This window comes from Botryllus schlosseri, chromosome 6 (genome assembly GCF_051294905.1).
Source record: "Botryllus schlosseri isolate E-star chromosome 6, Bs_hap1, whole genome shotgun sequence".
NCBI lineage: Eukaryota > Metazoa > Chordata > Ascidiacea > Stolidobranchia > Styelidae > Botryllus > Botryllus schlosseri.
In genome coordinates, this window is record NC_137241.1 from 15,463,321 (window position 1) to 15,482,954 (window position 19,634).

A 19,634-nucleotide genomic window follows, 5' to 3' on the forward strand; every position below is an offset into this window, starting at 1 on the left:
AACTCACCGCGCGCCGTCATCGTCAAGGATCGACAAACATATCCAAACTATTTCAAGCTGTTGCTCCACTATGTTCGGATCAAAGTCACTCACTCACAGAGATGGGCATGGGCACAGTCCGGTTTAGGAGCCGGAGTCGGAGCAGGATTTCATTGATTTTGTACCTGGCCGGACTGGATCCGGATTTTGAATTTGTAGTGACGGTCGGATTTTAGCCGGATTTTTTTGCTGCAATATGATTACTCAGCATTATTCTGGCAGGATTTTTTCGGATTCCGAACTGGACCTTCACCAGCCGGACTTTTTCGGACTCTGAATTTCCAATTGCCAGCCGGATCCGGATAGATTCGGATCCCGAAATTTAGGAATCCGCCCATCTCTGCTCACTCATAGAACTGAGTGACTTCATCATCATCATTGGTTTATTAGCAATTTCTATCAGTTCATTACGCCAAAAATGCGATACAATGAAAAGATGTGTCGAAGGTGTCGAAGCGACTTGGAGTAGGCTATGGAATCAGACGCCTATCTTGGCCTAGGCATTGGTTCAGATTTGCGAGGTCAACGCCTAGCTAGCTTGCTAGCTATAAAGGCCTGCTGGTTGAAAATCGTCACATTGTCACAATTTAAAACAACATGAAGTGTACATTTCAACTTGAAAAGTTGTTAAAGAGGGAGTAGTCCAGGGGCAAGATCACTTCATCATTGGTTTATTAGCAATTTTATCAGTTCAATACACCACAAAAATGCGATACAATGAAAAGACAGGAATTATCGGTGTCAGGATTACCGGAACTAGATCTAACAGCAGCTGACTCGATCAAACATCTTCAAAGTGGTCATCGCTGTGATAGTATACAACGTTGTAAATTGCTATAATGATAGTCTGTTTTTATTTATTATTGCAAAATTTCGTGGTACGAATATAAAGTGTTCCTGCCTGTCTGATAAACAGAGGTGGTCAGTAACGAACGAAGTACTTCTACTTTTTCGAAGTACTCAAGTAGTTTTCCTCTACTTCTGGTACTTACTCAAGTGCATATTTTTCACTACTTATACTATCGTAGTATTTGGTGAACTAATTACGTACTTTTCTCTATTTTCATTTTGTCAAGTAGAAGTAGTTTACTCCCCCAATAAGAAAGATAGCCCAAGGAATTTTGGGACTCATTTCACGAATAGTACCAACAGCATTTAATTTTCATAAAAGTCATGTAATGCCCGGATTTTTCGTTGCGCTTCGCGCACGCAGTAGCTATATGGAGTGACAAATATGTTTTAACGGAGTATCGCTGAAGGTACCGGGTTGCGTGGTTCCGTTCACACCGCATCGTCGCCTATATCAAATATTTCATCACAGCAAGTATGGCCCCCATAACGTTTGAAACTACCGTTTGGTAATCTAGCAATTACCTTTTATACCTAGCAGCCCATGACGTGTCCTACTCCGGAAAAGTGGACGTGCACTTTTTAACGTGGTTAGACCTGTTTTTGCAGAATACCGGTGAAATTTTCTGGACAAAAGACATGAGGAGGACATTTTAGGAGTATTATTTGTATTTTTCTTTCAATTACGAGTATTATACGTCAAGTTCTAATCATAGTCTCAGTTCTTTTGTCTGGAGAACATACATGTTGAAGTATAAATAAAGCAAGTGTAGTAATTAATGCCTTATATGCCTCAATGCCTTATATGGCATTTTTACGATCTGTCATACTTTTAATTGACGTATACTTATCGCGCAAAGTGTTAAAGCCGTATCCGACACAACTTCTTCGTATTGCTCTTCGACTGAAATACAGGGGCCGTATAATATGGGGAAGGGCGTCATATGCCATGATATTCTCCCTAACGGGGTGTTCGAGAAAACAACTGATTAGTATCGCATTTCCATATCAATACTATCATTTACATCCGATGATGTGGACGACTGCTTATTCTGTCAAACATTGACACCTCCTGGGATGCATCAGTATAAATCAAGCTCTCTACACCTTCCGCATAGCTCCATTTGCAGCTTTTGACAGTATCCATGCGAACGAATTACGATCGTTTTCACAACTACTTATACTTACTTGAGTAGATTCAAAGTCAGTGAATTCTACTTCAAGTAGTTTTAGGTCGCTTATGTAAGAAGTACTTCTACTCGTACTTGAATGGATTTCTTTCGTCGCTACTTCTACTTTAGTAGCTTTCGTGACTACTTTGACCACCTCTGCTGATAAATCGACCTGGCGTGCCTATACAATAAAAGCCACATTCATTATCGTCGTTTGTCCTTTTATGTTATCTCCCAAGTTTTTTTTTTTTTTTTTTGGGGGGGGGGGGGGGGCTGACGAAGTTCTGTTTCGTTCCTGCCAACGGGTATACGCCTGAAGATATTTAATTATTATTGAGGGGTCCTACCGCTTTTCAAACACATGTAATTCAGCTCTACCTGTAAATCTGATTACGTGAGCGAGAGAGAGGATAAAAATCGATAGCAATATGTATGCAATTCCCGATCACATTGACCGATTCAATCATGAATTATAAAAAATTTTCTCGCTTCGCCCGTGCAGGCGAGAAAAGCTGAGGGCGGGGGGGGGGGGGGGGCTGTCGAAGTGCTGTTACGGCCCTCAATAACAATCGATGATGTCTTCGAGAGCATTTATAGTTAACACCATGCCATTTACTAACTTCAAAACATAGGAATCGAGAGAAGCGTGAACGGTTGCGTCATGAACATAATTATCAGCGTATTGCAGAATTACAAAACTGAAATTAACGCATATTTATCGCGTTCACTTTCCGCCTAGCTTCCAGCTGGCGGAATTGAATCAGCTCTAGTACGCAGCCACAAATTCTCAATATTCGACTTCGCTATGGTAAGGAAGTGAAGCATCGATCTGCAATGGGTTGCCCTGTGGTTTACATTGTAGGCCGCAAATGAGAGCAATGATATATATACAATACATATATTATAATAATGGTAGCCAATTCATTATGCAGGTTGTTGCAATGAATAGCACCACTCGCCAATCCGCATCTAACAATGTTAAAATAACCGACATAGTGTGTATGTGCATGCTTTTGAAATAGCCGGATGGAGGTATATCATTTCAATCTGGAAACGTTCCATTATATACACACGAGTGTCTTCATGCAGCTGCCTACGTACTCTGTAGCGTGAAATTCGGCCGACACCAAAAAAGATTGGGAACCACTGGTCTACTGCTAGAGAAGCAAATGCAGGAGCATGCTGCAGCTTTCACTCTGCACTTCTCTACTTTTCCTCTTGCTAGCTTGGCCAAATTCTTAAATTCATCCATATGTACTTGATATTCTCACTGATATCATCATAACACCACACACAAAGCAGGTTTTTGTGAAGCAGGAAACTGTAATTAAAATGAACAATAGAATTGTGAAACTACACAAAAGGCAGCTTCGTTGAGCGAGACAAATCCTAAACGCCATCCGATTCCCACCTGCAACAAGACAAGTTTGGGATATTACATCAAAAATCTTGCTACGATCCACTTACATTGACCCATCTTCGTAACCACCCTCCCTTTTCCGAATCTTTCTAGAGATCTCCCGTAAATCATCTTCTCTCTCTATGATTTTCTGTTGTTTCTCAATCTTCTTCTCCATAACCGCATGTCGGTCGACCTTCAGCTTAAATAAGACATTTCCCAATCAGCATAGATCTTGGACGCTACTTATAAGCGACAGTAACAGGACAGATTTCATGTGACTGAAATATGCCACAAATGAACGGCGGTCGTAGCATGGCAAGCATGGCAAAAATGAGGTAAGCCATCAAGTTAGTGGCTATTGGACATGAATCCAGGAATTGAAGCATTGGAATATAAAGTAGAGAGTTTTCTGACATCTCCCGTGTGCGCGGTTGCCACGGAGGATCGTAGCTCATTGTGATCCGCAATCCTGTTCGTTCACCCATTTGAGAACATTCGCTTCGCTTTGGACGTAGTTGAGGTCTGACCACTTAACAAACTCAGACTTCAAAAAGTGTTACAAAACTGCTGCTACTGTGACTCCACAGCCCCGCTCACAGCGACAGCAATTAAATGGCCACCTGTTTGTTCAGCGCTCTCTGCATCTTAATTTTGAGCTTTTGCTGCGGCGTGAGCTTCTTGATAGCGGCCGCCTTCTCCTCGGCAGACCCATGCTTGGACAGGCTCTTGATCAGGCTGTCGGTGCTCTGCCGGGACGGCATGATTTTGGCCGTACGCTCGCCTCGGCCGGAGCTGCGCAGAAGCAAGAAAAACAACCGGGTCATGATTTGCGTCGCCGCGTTGAATTCGGCCTTTGCATTCGAAATACCGGCTCGTATCACTAAAGCTGGTCAGAGTAGTCAACGTAATAACTCAAGCAGAATTAGGATTATTGTCGTATATTTCTACCTGATCACTAGTAGCAATTTCAAAGACATGTCAAAACTATTCCGAGTACTAATTGAACATGAATATTTGAAAAGCCTTTTGAAAAGTAGTTTTCAAAAGTGTAGGAAGTAAGTAGTTTGGCTAAAAATCTGTTTAGTAGAAGCAACCACGTGAATAAATAGTACCAGTAGGTAAAACGAATTATGGAATACCGACCCAGAATATTTCGTTTTACGGTGTTCCTTAGAATAGGAGTCGTCCGACAAGCTGGAGGAACGCGAGCGTCTGTCTCTACGTCTATCCCTCCTGTCGTCACGGTAACGGTCACGAGAGCGTGACCGCGACCTCCGTCTTGAATATCCAGAGTACCTGTAACCACGTTCGTTAAATTATAGAATTCATATTCATGTCGGCAGAAGGAGTTCCTTCCCAATCTTGACATTTTTCATTAATATAGGCATCAATAATATGCAGGGTTTCAATCGACATTGGTTGGAAACTAAGGACCGACAATAACTCTTGATACCGGTACTTATAAACAGCTGACTATTGTCCAGTCCTAACCAGGTCAAAAATATGGAAAAATCTCAGAAATAAGGACAATGTGGTTTAAAAGACATTACACTTCAAAATATGGACTATAAGTATGTTTAATGTCACTCCTTGTATGGTATGGTATACTTTTGATTCTATCACATTTTCTTTATTATGACTACCATATAGTTATCGTTACAGCAGCGTTTTTCTAAAATTAAAGTGGTACGTCATACTTTGTCAAATTGGCGTTGATTGAATCTCATGTATGCTTATCATTGTGCAATGCGCAGTCAGGAACAGGAATAGGACATCATATCTTTTTGTCCTTGATGTTTTTGCGGCGTATTCACCGATTCATGATATACATATACATGATCTGTGCATATGCATACCATGAGTGCAGGATGTGCATATGCCTTTGATTAAAGAAGGTGCAGAAATAGCCTTGTAAGGTTTTCCAAGCATCACCCCTCAATGCTCTTCCGGAACTGCTGAGCGCCAAGCGGGGAAGCCACAGATACCAGTTATACTAGGTCTTTAGGGTGACCCAAAAGGGGATTGAACCCATGACCTATTGATCAAGAAGCGCTACACTATTCCGCTATTTTATCAGTGTTAACGAATTATACTGTAGTTAGTTAGTTAGTTAGAATGTAGTTTTAAAAGTAAGATACCGGCATAGTAACTCATTGCAGTAAAATGAGCTGACGCATCGAGCATATATCAGAGATTACTTTGTGTGTCGTATCGGAGACCGCGTCCTGCTGCGTCTGCGTCTTGGCGATCTCGATTTTGATCTCTTGGACTTCTTCGAAGATATTTTGGCACGCTTCGACGGCGTCCCTTTTGCACCCGCGTCCTCCCCGAAAGAGGTGATGTACTCGATCCGGGGCTTCGAATTGCTCGCGCCGTCGCGATCGCTGTCTTCCGATGACGACGAATCGCTGCTGCTTGTAGATTCAGAATCTGTTGGAGAAGCGATCAGACTTGATTCAAAACTGCCAATGCAAATTCCAAAATGGAAAATAAAAATAAGCTGTAGGCGTAACCTTAACTGACGCAACAAAATTGTCTCAGACACGGATTTTGTTTCAATAGCTCGCACGGGTCGAGATTAAATAGGTAATGGGCAAAACTCGAAAGCGTTTCGAGGGTTCAACAGCAATTGTCGGTACAGGCCAGAATTGAGAAGCTAACCGAACCTTCAAAAGACACCAGACTTCGACACCAAGTGATGCAGCTCTCATCTCAAATCGGATTTTCGTAACCAGAGGCAGCCAGTAATAAAGTACTTAACGTGAGAAGTACTTGAAAGTACTCAAATCGCATTTGCCATGTAGTGTGATTCCTGACTACTTCTACTTCAACAGTTTTCAGTGTTTTACGCAAAACTAAGATTAGGCCATTTTTACTTTTTACTTCCTTTTATTTCTACTTCTACTTGACTATCTTCAGTCGTAACACTGCCACTTGCAACTTCAACATTGAGTGTCGCGAAAGACACTGTGAGCATTATTCATTGATTTCCGGCGCAATGCCCATAGTAAAAATTGCAGCAGATCAATCAATTTGACAAGACATCGCGAGGACACGCGCAATACGTCATAATATTAGTGTCACAAAATTGGAGTGTCAAGAACACTCCTCCTATCCTCCACTATGCAGGGAAATGAAAAAAACGACCTTCGAAAATGAACATCCAATCACACAAGAGCCTAATCTGTATTACGAAACTAGAGCGTCAAGAGCACTCCTACCTTGCATTAAGAAGTGAAACGAAAAAAAAACTTTCGGCAATGAATATTCAATCGTACCAGAACTTTGAGACGATTCACTCGATTGCTGCCGAACGTAACTCAACACACCTATCTCCCGGCCCTGAAAACAATAGGAAAGTTCCAATTTGCAAGAATCTGACGATTCGAAACCATTCACGCACGAGCCTCACCTTCAAACGTTCGTCCTTCAAAAGCCGCCGTTCGCGTCTTGATTTCCGACCCGAGAACCGGCGCCTCTCCGACTCCATGTCCTTCGCGGCGCTCACCTTGTCCATATGATTCTGATCGTCTACAAGGCAATCGCCGAAGCTGCCCCGGGACAGCCTGTACCTTTTGGCACCGATCTCATCCATGGCAGTGATCGCGTCCATGCTTATTTCCGAGAGAGGGGGTATCTCCTCCAGTTCCTCCATGATATCGAAATCGTCGTCATCTTCGTCCGAAAAATCTAGAAGTTTCCGAGTTTAGAACGCGCAGCGGTCAGAATGTGGACTAGTAATTTTCCAGAAATCGCACCATGTTAATTCTCTGCTTCAAACCGAATAATTCGGGCTGTTCATCGAATGAAACAAGTGTGTACGAGACACCGTATTTCATTTGTACTGTGTGCACATCGTGGTACAGAATAGAAGAGCTAATTCTGAGGGTGAGATATAGATATGGTTGACAATACCAAATTATCTTCAGTGTATATTACTGGCATTATTTTCTTCCTAGTCGCATAGAAGTTGCATATTTGAACTTTCCCAGTCATCCATGCAGTTATACCATCATAATGACTGGTACTCGAATACTCGACTCGAAACCCAATACGGAATGGAATCACGCTGGTACTCTATTTTGCCCGCCCTGGTTGAGACCCAAGCTTCAGGCAAAAACAGCGAAATGATTTTGCGGCAAAATTCAATCGTGATGGCGAAAATTGTTAGTGTGAGTGAGTGGCGTTATTAAATCGTTTCATCACTAGTTCACTACAATAATTATGTTCCCTTCAGCTAACCGCCATCCACATTCTACCAGCCAAGCAAGTTCCATCAAGCTCAACACATCGATTATAGATGACAATGCTTGCTCAAACAGCAGATAGCCGAGCACATGACTTCAAAATTCAGGTAAGCCTAATGCAATCATCATAGCTCTGGGCTGCCTAATGAAGATAAATCGTAGCCTATACATTTTAAAATCACAAAAAGGTGTGTAATTATTATCATATTGCAAAACTAAGGCCTTATATAATGAAGCATAATATTCTATGAATACACCTGGTATTATTGTAAGTGTATGATGGTAGCAACTAAGTTCTCAGCAACATGTGTGAAAATGCCATGGAACAGAAAAGACATATGCCATACACCCGTTTGTGAACGTCAATACTCAACCTTTATAGAGACAATACCTGTTGGGAAAACAGACCCGCAGCTGCTCAGAATTCAAATATCAAGAAATGAAAATAGCATCATCACAAGAAGTTATCTACTAGTGATGAATATTGACAAGAATCAAGTATAAGCCAGGACTTTCCAATCTCCGATTTAGGCTCGACTAGCTACAAGAAACACTGAAACAAAAGTGGTCAGAAACGTGATGGAATCGTAATCACCCCACCATCTGCAGGTTTGCCACGATTTGAGTACTGCGAGTTGGCCTTGTTTCTATTCCACGATCTGTCATTCTCGTCATAATCGTAGCCTATTTTGGCCTTGCTGTGGGCGAGTAAATGCTTTTGATTTTCCATTTGCTTCTGTTGCGACGACATTTCCGTGAATTGCTCGTCAATGTTAATCTGCTTCAAGTGTTGCTGCTCTGGGATTTTCCTGGAAATCACAATTTCACGAGTTCACTAAAATCAACTGCTCCGCCCCCACAGTGGAATGGGATCAAAATCTGGAGGAAAAAAGTCAATACAGTCAAATGTGACATATCTGTCACATGTAATCTGAGAAATGTGTGCCAAGAACTTAAATTATTGGTATAATGCTGATTGCGGCAAAATGTCCCAAACATCATGAAGTTTATGGACTAGACGGGAAGATCGCACTCACTTGTATTCGTTCCATATCAGAACTCTGTATCGCTCAAAGTTACATTTCCTCTCCTCTGACGTGACAGCTTCTTCGTTTGCGTTATTAACATCGGGAATATAGTCGAGGTGAGTCCGCACATCAAATCTAAAAACGAAATACATTTTCAAGAATGGTTCACTGGCATCTTCTCTTCTAATGCATTGAGAGGTTCACGGGTAATTGATGACTTGAAAATTGACTGACTAGGATCACTTTAAATGTGAATCATGGGAAGTCATTTCAAAATTGTAATACGAGCCATCACAGCACTACTCAACTATATACAATATACATGCAATGTAGCTTGCTACCAACACCACATTGCCATCATGTTGAATTCTCGTGGGAATCGATAAGCTTGAGGAAAATTTCTCACCACTGACGGATACCTATAACCAGCGCAACGGGGCATGGTATGGAACGAGAAATTTCTATACTCCATAGGCTACCCATCCCAGACGTTCCATTATGGAACGTCCATACCATAGTTACAGTTTTCCATGCCATATTTAATACATTTTCTATACTTTTCAGTTGCCTAATGCCTTAGATTTTAATCTATTTTTGATGTGTGTGGTAATTTCACGACATCAACATTTTACTCATTTTGGTTGGAATTTTCCCTTTAAACAGCCCTGATACATTTATTCCATTCTCATGTGTCAGCGATACAGGTCGCCTAACCGTAGAGGACAGAATAAAAAGTATACACCAGTACACTGTACACACATACTTTGCTAATCACAAAAGCGTGATGGATTCATACCATCGATAAAATTACATGAAAGAAAGGCATTGATGCAGTAGAATATATCTCAGAATACAAGTTTAGTCGCTTCAACCATAGTCCATAGTCACATACAACGTAGCTACATTGTAAATTGCTATGCTACAACCATTAGGGATATTGCGGGAGAGGATCAAACGTCCAACTTCCTCGCGCATGCATGGCTGGCTCATAACCAGTAGCTTCATTGGCCAACACCAGCTGTATCCATTTTTCATTCAGAAAGAACCAGATTTATTGAAGTTACAATGATGGAAGCCGCCATGGCGTAACATGACTTTAAGAAGCTATATCTTTGGTAATTATAATAATGCATATGCCAAAGCCAATATAGCTAGGGACACCATATTTGTCCTCTTTTTTTAAGAGTATAGTAAAATGTCCTCAGGGTAGGATCTTTGTCATAGTTCTGGAAAAACTGACAAAGTGTGGAAGTATGGAAACAAAATTAAAATTACATACCATAGGCCTACCATAGTTGCACATTTCCATGTTCCACACCTAAATTTCGATCCATATCATACCATGCCCTGACGGTAACCTGATCACTATCTAGCAAGTTACTTCAGGCAGCAGACCATGATAGCATCACAATTCAAATACGCACCTGTCGATCAGGTTACTGTTGTCTCCCAGCCACGGCATCATATGATTATTGTTATCAGCCTCAGCAGCTACAGTGCCATCAAGATGTATTTTAGACTTTCGCCCATGAACCTGAAACATGGAATTGCAGCAGATTGGTATGGGATATATAGCATGCGAATAGAATGGGAAATTACCTGGAGAAATTTGGTTGGGTCTTGTTTAATCCGTTCATAGTATTGATGTCTTCTTTCGGAACGCTTTTTATAATCGACAATTGCTTTTCGAATTTTCCTCTCTTGACGTCTAGCTTCATGCCACATCTTCAACACAATACGATCACCAAATGCCCACGCAAATGAATTTCCAAGCTTTCAAAACATGCTATTGCTTCAACACAGCAAAACAGTAATATAGGGTAGTTGTAAGAGTAGCCTATTTTCTATACGTGAATGCTGAACAGGAATTCCTGATTATTATGTCGGTGAGGGCGAAGGGCTACCAGCACTCCGCAACATTTCTCTGTGGATTGCGAAAATAGATGGTGATGATGAATTTGAAATGTGACGGGTATAATTCTAGTGTTACGAAAAAGGAAGTGAACAAATTAATCAAACAATGTCTAATTATAGTTAATTGGATATGGATTTCAACTAGTTCTCGAAGCTGTCTTGGGCGAAAATTCTACAGACAGAAAAACAAGCTGACAATTAATATTGTGACAGATAATTGTTGAATACGGCATCTGATTCCTTTCTGGAATCAGCTGTGACCAAATGTTTTAGCCAATTGGCCCAATTTAAATGCATGTGATAAGACAATTCCTGCTCAGTCAGGATTTATATGTCCAAGAGCGCAATTTTATTCAAATAGGCAATCATACTAATAATTTAACGTAGTTAACGTTACAGGTGAAGGCAATTACACTTGCAAGAAAAAATTTCTGAGAATGGAAAGACCGGACTCGTGATTTACGCCATATAAATTAATGTAAAGATGACGAATGCCGTTCTCGGAGTGTACTTGTACTTTGGCATGATCAAGATCACATTACAGCAGGGGCGGGCAACTTCTCCGGTCGACGGGCCATATATGGGAAATTGAAGTACTCTGCGGACCGGATTGCAGAATCGATACATTAATCGCGTATTTATCCACCTACACAAGGAATAAATGTAATGCAAACTTCAAGTTTAAAGCATAGAGATCCAAAAAAGGTTTTAATGAAATTAGTACCCTAGTGAACTTCAATAGCTGTTGAATAAGGCAATCAGACATCTGCGGTGGATGAAATTTGTCAACAAGTTCTTTGAACTCTGGCTGCATTTCAAATTTAGAAACTCTTAATAAAGACTGCACGTGAATAGTAATTATATTGGGACAGGGACTTGTCTTGTTTATGCTCATGATCGAAAATTTTGCTCACAAATGTATGTACACCCGAACAGAGCAAGTAGATTCATGACCATCTATCTCAGGTTGGCAAACTTGGATTCATTCTATGACGCATAATATTTTTAATACTTTCAGATTAGAATTCCACTTTCAGGGTAAAAACTCTCCGCGGGCCGTATGGTGCCCGCCCCTGCATTACAGCGTACATTAGTAAAATACCTCAAAACTCCCGCAAAACCTTGTGAGCTGATCGATTATGACACAATGGCTACAAGTCATCGAACCTCAACGTTGATAGCAAATACGGCGATTGCGTAAGACAATGCGAATTTCAAGGTCTGAGGGTGATTTTGGGAGTTTTCACATTTTTGCAATCAGCAAGATGCTAGCATTCAATTGAGAAAGGTTTTATTCAAGTTCCACTGTAAAATTATCCCAATACACTACTCAATGCACTCATTATAGCGTCATTAGTCATAGCTAGACCTAGACCTAGGGCAAGTTTTCAACTTTTTTTTACAGCTTGCTCTTGCGGCAGCTCCATAAATACTCAGAAGATATGTAGTATGGTGTTTCACGCTGTTTGGAGGAATCTTATATTGCAACTTTTCATCTTTTCTAGCAACTTTTTGCAGCTTTTTCAATTTTTCATGCAGCTTTTTGCAAGTTTTTTATTTTTCTTGCAAATTTTTGCATGTTTATTTTTGATTTTTTATGCAACAGACTTTTTACTGGAAATATTTGGCACTGTATGTAAAACGATCGCTTGATTATTTCACTGTCGTTTCAATTTGAAATCATTTCTGATTTGACATACATTCAGGTCAGACCGGCAAAAATTACATTTCCAGTGAGCCAATTTTTTCAGGCTATTGATTTTGTGTAAGTCGCCAACTCGCCAACACCGAGTTTTGCTACAGTGCCTCGGATACATATCGGTACAAGGAACTTGGCCATAAATTTACCTTTTTAGTGAAACTTTTGTGAAAAATAAGTGCAACTTTCCACGGATTTGACTGCAACAAAAACTTCCCCGAGTCATAGCCTACCTACCGTACACCTTATCCCACCTGGAAATCGGTATAGGCTATGGTGAAATTATCACATTTTAATGGCATCCGTTAATCATCAAGGCTAAGGCACAGAATTATATATATAAAAATAATGGTGGTTATTATTTTTAGCACAAAAGTGGTCTCCTAAACTCAACTGTTGGTGTTCACCAAGTTATTCCGGTAAAATTAAATAATATTTTGCTCTATAGTAGACCGGTGATCACACGATAAGTAACTAAAAAATTTTAAAACCTCTTAAAGTAAAATAAAACGGAATTCACTAATAACGTGCCAAAAGTCAATAATTGATTGTAGAAAATGCAGGATCCTCGGCATTGGCCCCCACTGCTACCAGAATCGCACTCACTCACTACCGGTTGGCTTGGCTGACGCGCCAGAATGTCACAGCTCAATGCATTCAACATTCATTGTTGAGATAAACAGCGGTCGCTTGCACAATGCAGACGCGGTGAACCAAGATTCCAGGAATCTGTTTTTATTCTGTGTTCTCCTCCACGGTGTCGTTTCTGATGAGATGTCATGTCATGTTGCCACGAAAATCGACAATGTGGAATTTCAAAAGCATGTTTTTATTCTTTTTGTCAAGTGGTGGTAACCACTGAGCTATGCAAACATGGTCGATTGGGGGCTATGATGTCATCGATTACGTTTTCGTGCGTTTACATATAGGTGCTTTAGGTACAAGGTAGGTAAGTTTGTTTGTGTTTTCTATTGTAGTGTATACTTCTTCGTGGATTCCGGACCTGCGTTAAAACACTTGGATTATTTCATCGCCACTTACGTTCGGATAGAAACATGCCACGTGAGTAAAATTATTGACTAATCTTTAGAGATATAGGCCTGCTACCTGTGTAAAGTTACTAATACAATACAACCCTTATCCTTGTGAAAGTTGTGATCGTATTCATATATAATATGTATATAATGATATTAAGCAGCAGTTTTATATTAATGTTTCTGTTTGATTTACAGATTCACCAAGTTGTTTCGACTTATTCGTGTCTTTCATGTTGTGGTGTTTTGAAATGAAAAAATATATGAAATAACCAACCACGATTTATGTGACCATACTATCTATCTAGATAGCACCATACTATCTATCTAGATAGCCTGCGTTTTTTTTATTGCCAGATCGAATTTTTGTAATGCTTGAGATTTGACAACTCTCGAGATCACTGGACCTTGATCTGACTCTTCGCCTACCGTCACATGTGGAAACTTTTTCATCGCTTGTAGATCCTTTTTTATGCCATGTTATCTGTTACTCTCTCAGTTCTCATTTAGATTGCATGCTTATTTATTATTATCTACATCTTTTAGGCCTAGGTGGGTGTCCGATCGATATACTATTATTGTGGTATTTCGAGTCTACTCTTGGATGCTGAGTTTAATGATGCTTGTGTGTGATAACTATAAAAATAGAGGTCTGCCATATCAGAATATTCTACTTACGGTTACGGTACTATTACTAAACCATATTAGGTCCGGGGTCCGAATCCAACACTTCAAAGGTCCGCCAATTGAATACTCCTGTTCTATACTGTCCAAAATTCTCAACATCACATCATTGATTTTGAAATGTTCGACCCCCAATAAAAATTTTGGCCTAGGTTGCTTTTACGAAACCGTCCGAAGACTAGTTAGCCTACCATGATAGGCTAATGAATATTTCTTCAATTTCCTTAAAATCAGTTCTGTTTCCTTTGATGTCCCTTGTCTATGCTTTGATTTTGTAAATCCTCATTCAGATCAAAGATGAAACAAAACCATGCGATGAGCACGGGTTGCAAAGAATCGGCGACATCGAATGAACTCTCTCCAAAATGTATTCGAAAATAGGATTTCGTCGCTCACAAAATGTCAAGGAAGTCATCCACATACGTGCCAGTAAATTCTCCGGATATTTCAACGCCGAATGCAAGCGTTTCGCCGTCGATCCTCATGTCACTACGTTTTCAGACATTAGAGAGATCTTAATGACTGCTTTCAACTTGGATAGCCACTTTAATCTGAGTTACCTATGCCGAGACGATAACGGGGATAACATTTATTTGTCTCTGCTCACAGAGTGGGACCTGGACGCTGCATTCATGACGTCGTCTGACCCATACCTTTGTTTGAAGGTCGAAAAGGGCATTTCAGTTAACCGAACAATACCGACGAGTGACGTGGTGCGAAATGCCTCGGAATCCATGTTCGGTTCGACTGCCTTTCAGGTGCCAAAAGGCTGGTCGGAATTGGCAGAAAATGCGTTGGCCAAAATCACAGGGACAATCACACAAAGCCTCTCACCGACCCATCAGGGTAACTTATTTTTTCCAAAAAACGAGCCGTTAGGCGATTGCGAACTCCATGACTATCTTGATAAACGAGGTGTCTTGGTAAAGCCGGAAGACCTTCGACTACGTATTTACTATGGCGGAGTACAGCCGTCTCAGAGGAAAGTAGTTTGGAGGATTTTGTTAAATATATTTCCATCCACGCTAACAGCGGAGCAACGGGTCGGTTACATGAAAAAGAAGACGAAGGAATATCATTCCTTGTACACGCAATGGAAATCTCTAAGAAATAACGACTATGTTGAGGACGTGAATAAAATGATATGGAAAGATGTGCTAAGGACCGACAGGTCCCATCCGTACTTTTCAGGCGCCGACGACAATCCGCATTTAATCTCATTGCACAATCTATTGCTAACTTACGCACTGACGCATGAAACTGTTAGGTATTGCCAAGGCATGAGCGATATAGCCGCCCCCATTTTAGTTGTGATGAACAACGAACCGCACGCTTACGTATGTTTTTGTGGGCTAATGGAGAGGCTGGAAACAAATTTTCACCCAGACGGCGAAGTGATGTCGAAAAAATTCGAACACCTTGCGTTACTGTTGAAACATCACGACCGTGAATATTTCGAATATCTCGAAAGTTTATCGGCCAATAATATGTACTTTTGCTACCGTTGGTTGCTACTTGAAATGAAACGGGAATTTGACTTTAACGACGCCCTGGTGGTGCTCGAAGTAATGTGGAGTTCCCTCCCCCCAAAGCCCCCCAAAAAGGAACTGATGTTAGGCACCTTGTCTTTGAAGAAAGGTCATGGTGTGGACCGTGTAAAACGCTTGACTAGCGATAAAAAGCGTAATTCCATACCGGACTTGACTTTGAGCGTCAAAAACCTGCCGAAAACGACTCGGGCCGGCGCGTCGTCCGGCAGTCTGAAAAATCTCGACAAAATCCCAACGACGACGCGAGATGAAAATTCCGCGCCGCGCGAAAAGAAGCCGCCCAAGAAGCGGTTCCATTTTCGACAAAAAAAAGGTTACGCGCCCCTGCAGACCAGCGACATGTACGCAGAAGACAAAGACGCGTACATAATGGCTCGCGGGAATATCATTTCGCGGAGAAGCGACGAAGGAAATTCGAGTCTTCCGGCGCCGGAAGATTTGGGATGCGGCAACCCTTTCTTGTTGTTCGTGTGCTTGGCGGTGCTTCTCGAAGAGCGCGAGGAGATCGTCGAGCGAAAGGTGGAATACGCAGACCTGGTGATGCACTTTGATAAAATGATTCGCAGGCTGTCGCCGGACAAAGTCTTGTCGAAGGCGATGCAGCTTTTTGCCGGTTATCTCCGTACGCACTCTAAACTATCGTCTGCCTCTTGACTTCGACACCTGCCAATCCTCTCTTCACGCGGCAATGTATGTGTCGGCACGATCGGGCTCAAGTGCAATTCAAAACTGTTTTTTTTTCTCTATCTCTCGACACAAACTTTGTGACTTACTAGTACTACGTTGATTTGCACATGTTTTTGGGTGTAGACGTTCAAGCTCTGCTTCTTCAATCGATCAGTGTACGGTGTAATTTGATGAAATAGCGAATAATTGTGTTGAAAAATATATTATATTTTAGAAGGAATGAGAATTTGTTGCCTTATGATTCATTTCAATTTAGTTTTATACTCTGCGGTACTGAAAAGTTTAATAACGGAACCAAGCGTGGATTTGGATCAGAAAATATACTGTCAACATTTTAGGCCAGCGGTTCTCAACCGGGGGTCCACGAAACTGGACAAATTACGCTGCAGTTCCGCTTCATTACTGCTACAACTTTATCAACAGAATGACCCTATAAGATGAAATAGCCTGATGTGCAAACTCATTTTAATAGTCAAATTCCCAATAGCCTACTGCTACAAACATATTTCTGTTTAGAGATGATTTGCTGGGTAGGAATGGTAGGGTCAATCACCGTGACTTCAGATGTTTGCAAAGTTCCATTTCTTCCTGTCATATACATAACCACTATATTCCAGAACAACTTCGAGATGAGCTGCTAGACAGCAATGACTAGGTTGGACGTTATATGTTCAATAAAAAATCTGTGTCTCAATTTAAGCAGCATATATGCTGCGATTATACCCAAAGGGATCGTCTGAAGCGTTGCCCGTTATTATACCCCAAAGCAAAGGCGTAGCCAGAAAAAATATTTGGGGGGGGTGGCGAAAAATTCGATGACGTAAAAGAACCCCCCCTTGAAGATAAGAAAAAAATAGGTGAAAAAACGATGGTCTTGGGCCCTTATATGATGATTACCACAACATTTGGGGCGATCGTTACACATATATTCCACTCACAGATATAAAGTGATGTTATAATAATATGATTGTGGAAAACTCGGGCGCCAACACTTTCGCGCCAAGCGCGCAGATTTTGCAAGGTTAATGAATAAAATTGGTTCATTATATTGTTACTTGCATATTGCAAATACGTTTTCATTATCAGATTTACCGGTAAGGCTGATAGAAATGGTGTCATCGAGTATTCAGGGGCCCTCAATTATGCAACTGGAACATGTATGTTCATTGTTCATGCTCATACAGGGCCGTAACAGCACTGCGTCAGCCCCCCCCCCCCAAACGTTGGTCTCGGGCCCCCATATGACGATAAGCCGAACTTCTGGGGGGCTTCGCCCCCCTCATGCTATCCGCTGTTTACCGCAACTTGGTCATCTAGATTTGGGACCGTTCTCTGAGGCAGCTTATCTCGCCAAGTCGCCAATTTCTATAATTCTTGATTGAATCGGTCAATATGATCGGGAATTGCATATATATTGCTATCAATTTTTATTCTCTCTCTGCTCACGTAATCAGATTTACAAGTACAACTGAGTGATGTGTCTTGGAAACTGTACGGCCCGATGGTATGACTCCGTAACATGATGTTATTTCGTGACCTCCTGTCTGCTATATCAGAAAATATAGAATCGCCCAAACGTAGGCTACTAAACTAAAAGAAGCACACGATTTCAAATTGGTATTTCTTCACTGCATATAAATTTTCTCTGCGCGATGGTATTTGTCTTGTGAGGTTCAGATTGCCAAGACAGGAACATTCGGCGCCAGTCATTTAGGCGCCTGTGAACAATTAAATCCTATATGTATTTTGTATATATAACGAAGTTTTCGGTCAGCATAAGGGCAGTACTTTTCGGCCAAGGTTTTCTCGCTGCCGATCGTTCTGGTACACTTTTTGGAGTCGCATGTTACATGGCCTAAAACTTTATATGTCTTGCTAAGTCGTGGCGCTGTTATGGACAAGGCCGAAATGCCCATTTCTATAAATGTTGCGTATTTTTTCTTGGAGGGAAAAGTACCCCAAAATCAAGATGTTTGGCAACTTGAAATCGCGTATAGCGCGAAAATTTTTTGAAAAAGTTGCATAAATTTTCAAAAAAATACTCTATAATATATGTTAATTTACGAAACAATTTTCCCCGTGGTCTCAAGCTCCAGTGGCGGCTCGTCCTATAGGGCAACTGGGGCATTGCCCCACCTAAAATCCTGTTCAATAACAATTCTTTACCATTTACAGACGCACACCAATCTATGTATACCGACATCACAGCGAAAATCGTATTCTTCTTGTGCTTTCGCTTGTAAATGTCCATATATAGCGAAGTCTGCGAAAATCGAATTCTCTTCTGTGTTTTCGCTTTGCGAATGCCTAGCCGGGGCATGCCCCGGTAGCGCTCATAACAAGCTTTCACTGTCTATTCTCTCCAAGCCGCGCACAATAAAGAAACGGTGATTTACTCTCTCCTATTCATAAAATTACCGAGCAACCGGGGCAAAATAGCTCTGTGCCCCTAAGGTGTGATGTAACAATCGTATCTATAGCTGAACTCGGTTACCGTCATATGCGTTTAGTCGACCTTTGCTGGTATAGGTTGATTTTGATGGTGTTTCACACCATGAAAACTCTTGAAACTTGGTATGTCATGTCGTGATGGTGGTATTTAACACTGCCCCGAGTTTCAGGGTTTCTACTTAAAGTTTAGGGTAGTAATTCCGTTTCCGAAGTTGAGTGTGTGCTGATCCGTCATGTATCGCAAACAGATTTTACTCAAAAGCCGGTATTGGTATCCATTGATTTTGACGATGTTCAATACTGAGATCGGCTATGACATTTGGCACAGTAAGTCTTAATGTTAGTATCGAACGCTGTACCAAGTTTTAAGTTTGTCACTGAACTGTGTTAGTGGTAATTTCGTTTCCTGATTCGAGTGAGAGCTGACTCGCCATTTATCGCCAACAGATTATACGCAAAGCCGGTATTGGTCTCTATTGATTTTAACGATGCTCCTTACCTAGATCCGTCATAAGCTTTTGCACGGTATGTCTTGATTTTAGTATCGAACGCTGTGCAAGTCTCAAGGTTGACACTCAACGATTAGGGCAGTAATTTCGTTATCAAGGTCGAGTATGGTGGAGATGTGCTCCGATCTGACACTTTAGCCTACAACGCGGTATTGCGGATTTCACGCAAAAGCCGGCGTATCTGCGGCAACGTTAACTGAGATGATGATATCATTCTCAGTTTGCATTCAAATATTTACTTTGATATTATATTCTCCGATGTCAATTTCACCGTGAAATTGTGGCCTTCAAGCCATTTGCTTACAACCCCCTGTCAAGCGCGATAGCTATTTCGTTTTCGATGGCGGCTAACAGCTGATCACTTGATCA

General features: G+C 41.2%; 3 protein-coding genes across 3 annotated transcripts in view; 1 reads left to right on the forward strand and 2 right to left on the reverse strand.

The window, feature by feature from the left end:
• LOC145441134 (sprouty-related, EVH1 domain-containing protein 2-like) overlaps window positions 1–19,634 on the reverse strand; it is a 98,780-nt gene that overhangs the window by 70,600 nt on the left and 8,546 nt on the right. The gene's annotated exons all lie outside the window — the stretch shown is intronic.
• Window positions 3,364–10,594, reverse strand: LOC145441135 (CLK4-associating serine/arginine rich protein-like). The gene is made up of 11 exons (XM_080318936.1): window positions 10,337–10,594; window positions 10,162–10,271; window positions 8,747–8,872; window positions 8,310–8,518; window positions 6,875–7,152; window positions 6,741–6,804; window positions 5,661–5,892; window positions 4,606–4,758; window positions 4,083–4,254; window positions 3,528–3,661; window positions 3,364–3,471 (listed from the first exon to the last, which is right to left on the reverse strand). The coding sequence occupies exons 1-11, from the start codon at window positions 10,460–10,462 to the stop codon at window positions 3,450–3,452; spliced, it is 1,626 nt and encodes a 541-aa protein (XP_080175062.1). The 5' UTR covers window positions 10,463–10,594; the 3' UTR covers window positions 3,364–3,449.
• On the forward strand, window positions 13,145–16,531 carry LOC145441115 (TBC1 domain family member 25-like). The gene is made up of 2 exons (XM_080318915.1): window positions 13,145–13,412; window positions 14,359–16,531. Exon 2 carries the CDS (start codon window positions 14,434–14,436, stop codon window positions 16,270–16,272), a length of 1,839 nt encoding a protein of 612 aa, XP_080175041.1. The 5' UTR covers window positions 13,145–13,412; window positions 14,359–14,433; the 3' UTR covers window positions 16,273–16,531.

What these genes read in the sequence shown, in the direction of transcription:
- LOC145441135 (XM_080318936.1), bottom strand. Translation starts at nt 10,462, where the DNA reads ATGTGGCATGAAGCTAGACGTCAAGAGAGGAAAATTCGAAAAGCAATT. An exon ending in TCGTGGCAAACCTGCAGATG is followed by an intron (nt 7,153 to 8,309) that starts GTGGGGTGATTA and finishes GGAAACTTCTAG; the next exon opens with ATTTTTCGGACGAAGATGAC. An exon ending in CGTAAAACGAAATATTCTGG is followed by an intron (nt 4,255 to 4,605) that starts GTCGGTATTCCA and finishes GCTTCTGCGCAG; the next exon opens with CTCCGGCCGAGGCGAGCGTA.
- LOC145441115 (XM_080318915.1), top strand. Translation starts at nt 14,434, where the DNA reads ATGTATTCGAAAATAGGATTTCGTCGCTCACAAAATGTCAAGGAAGTC.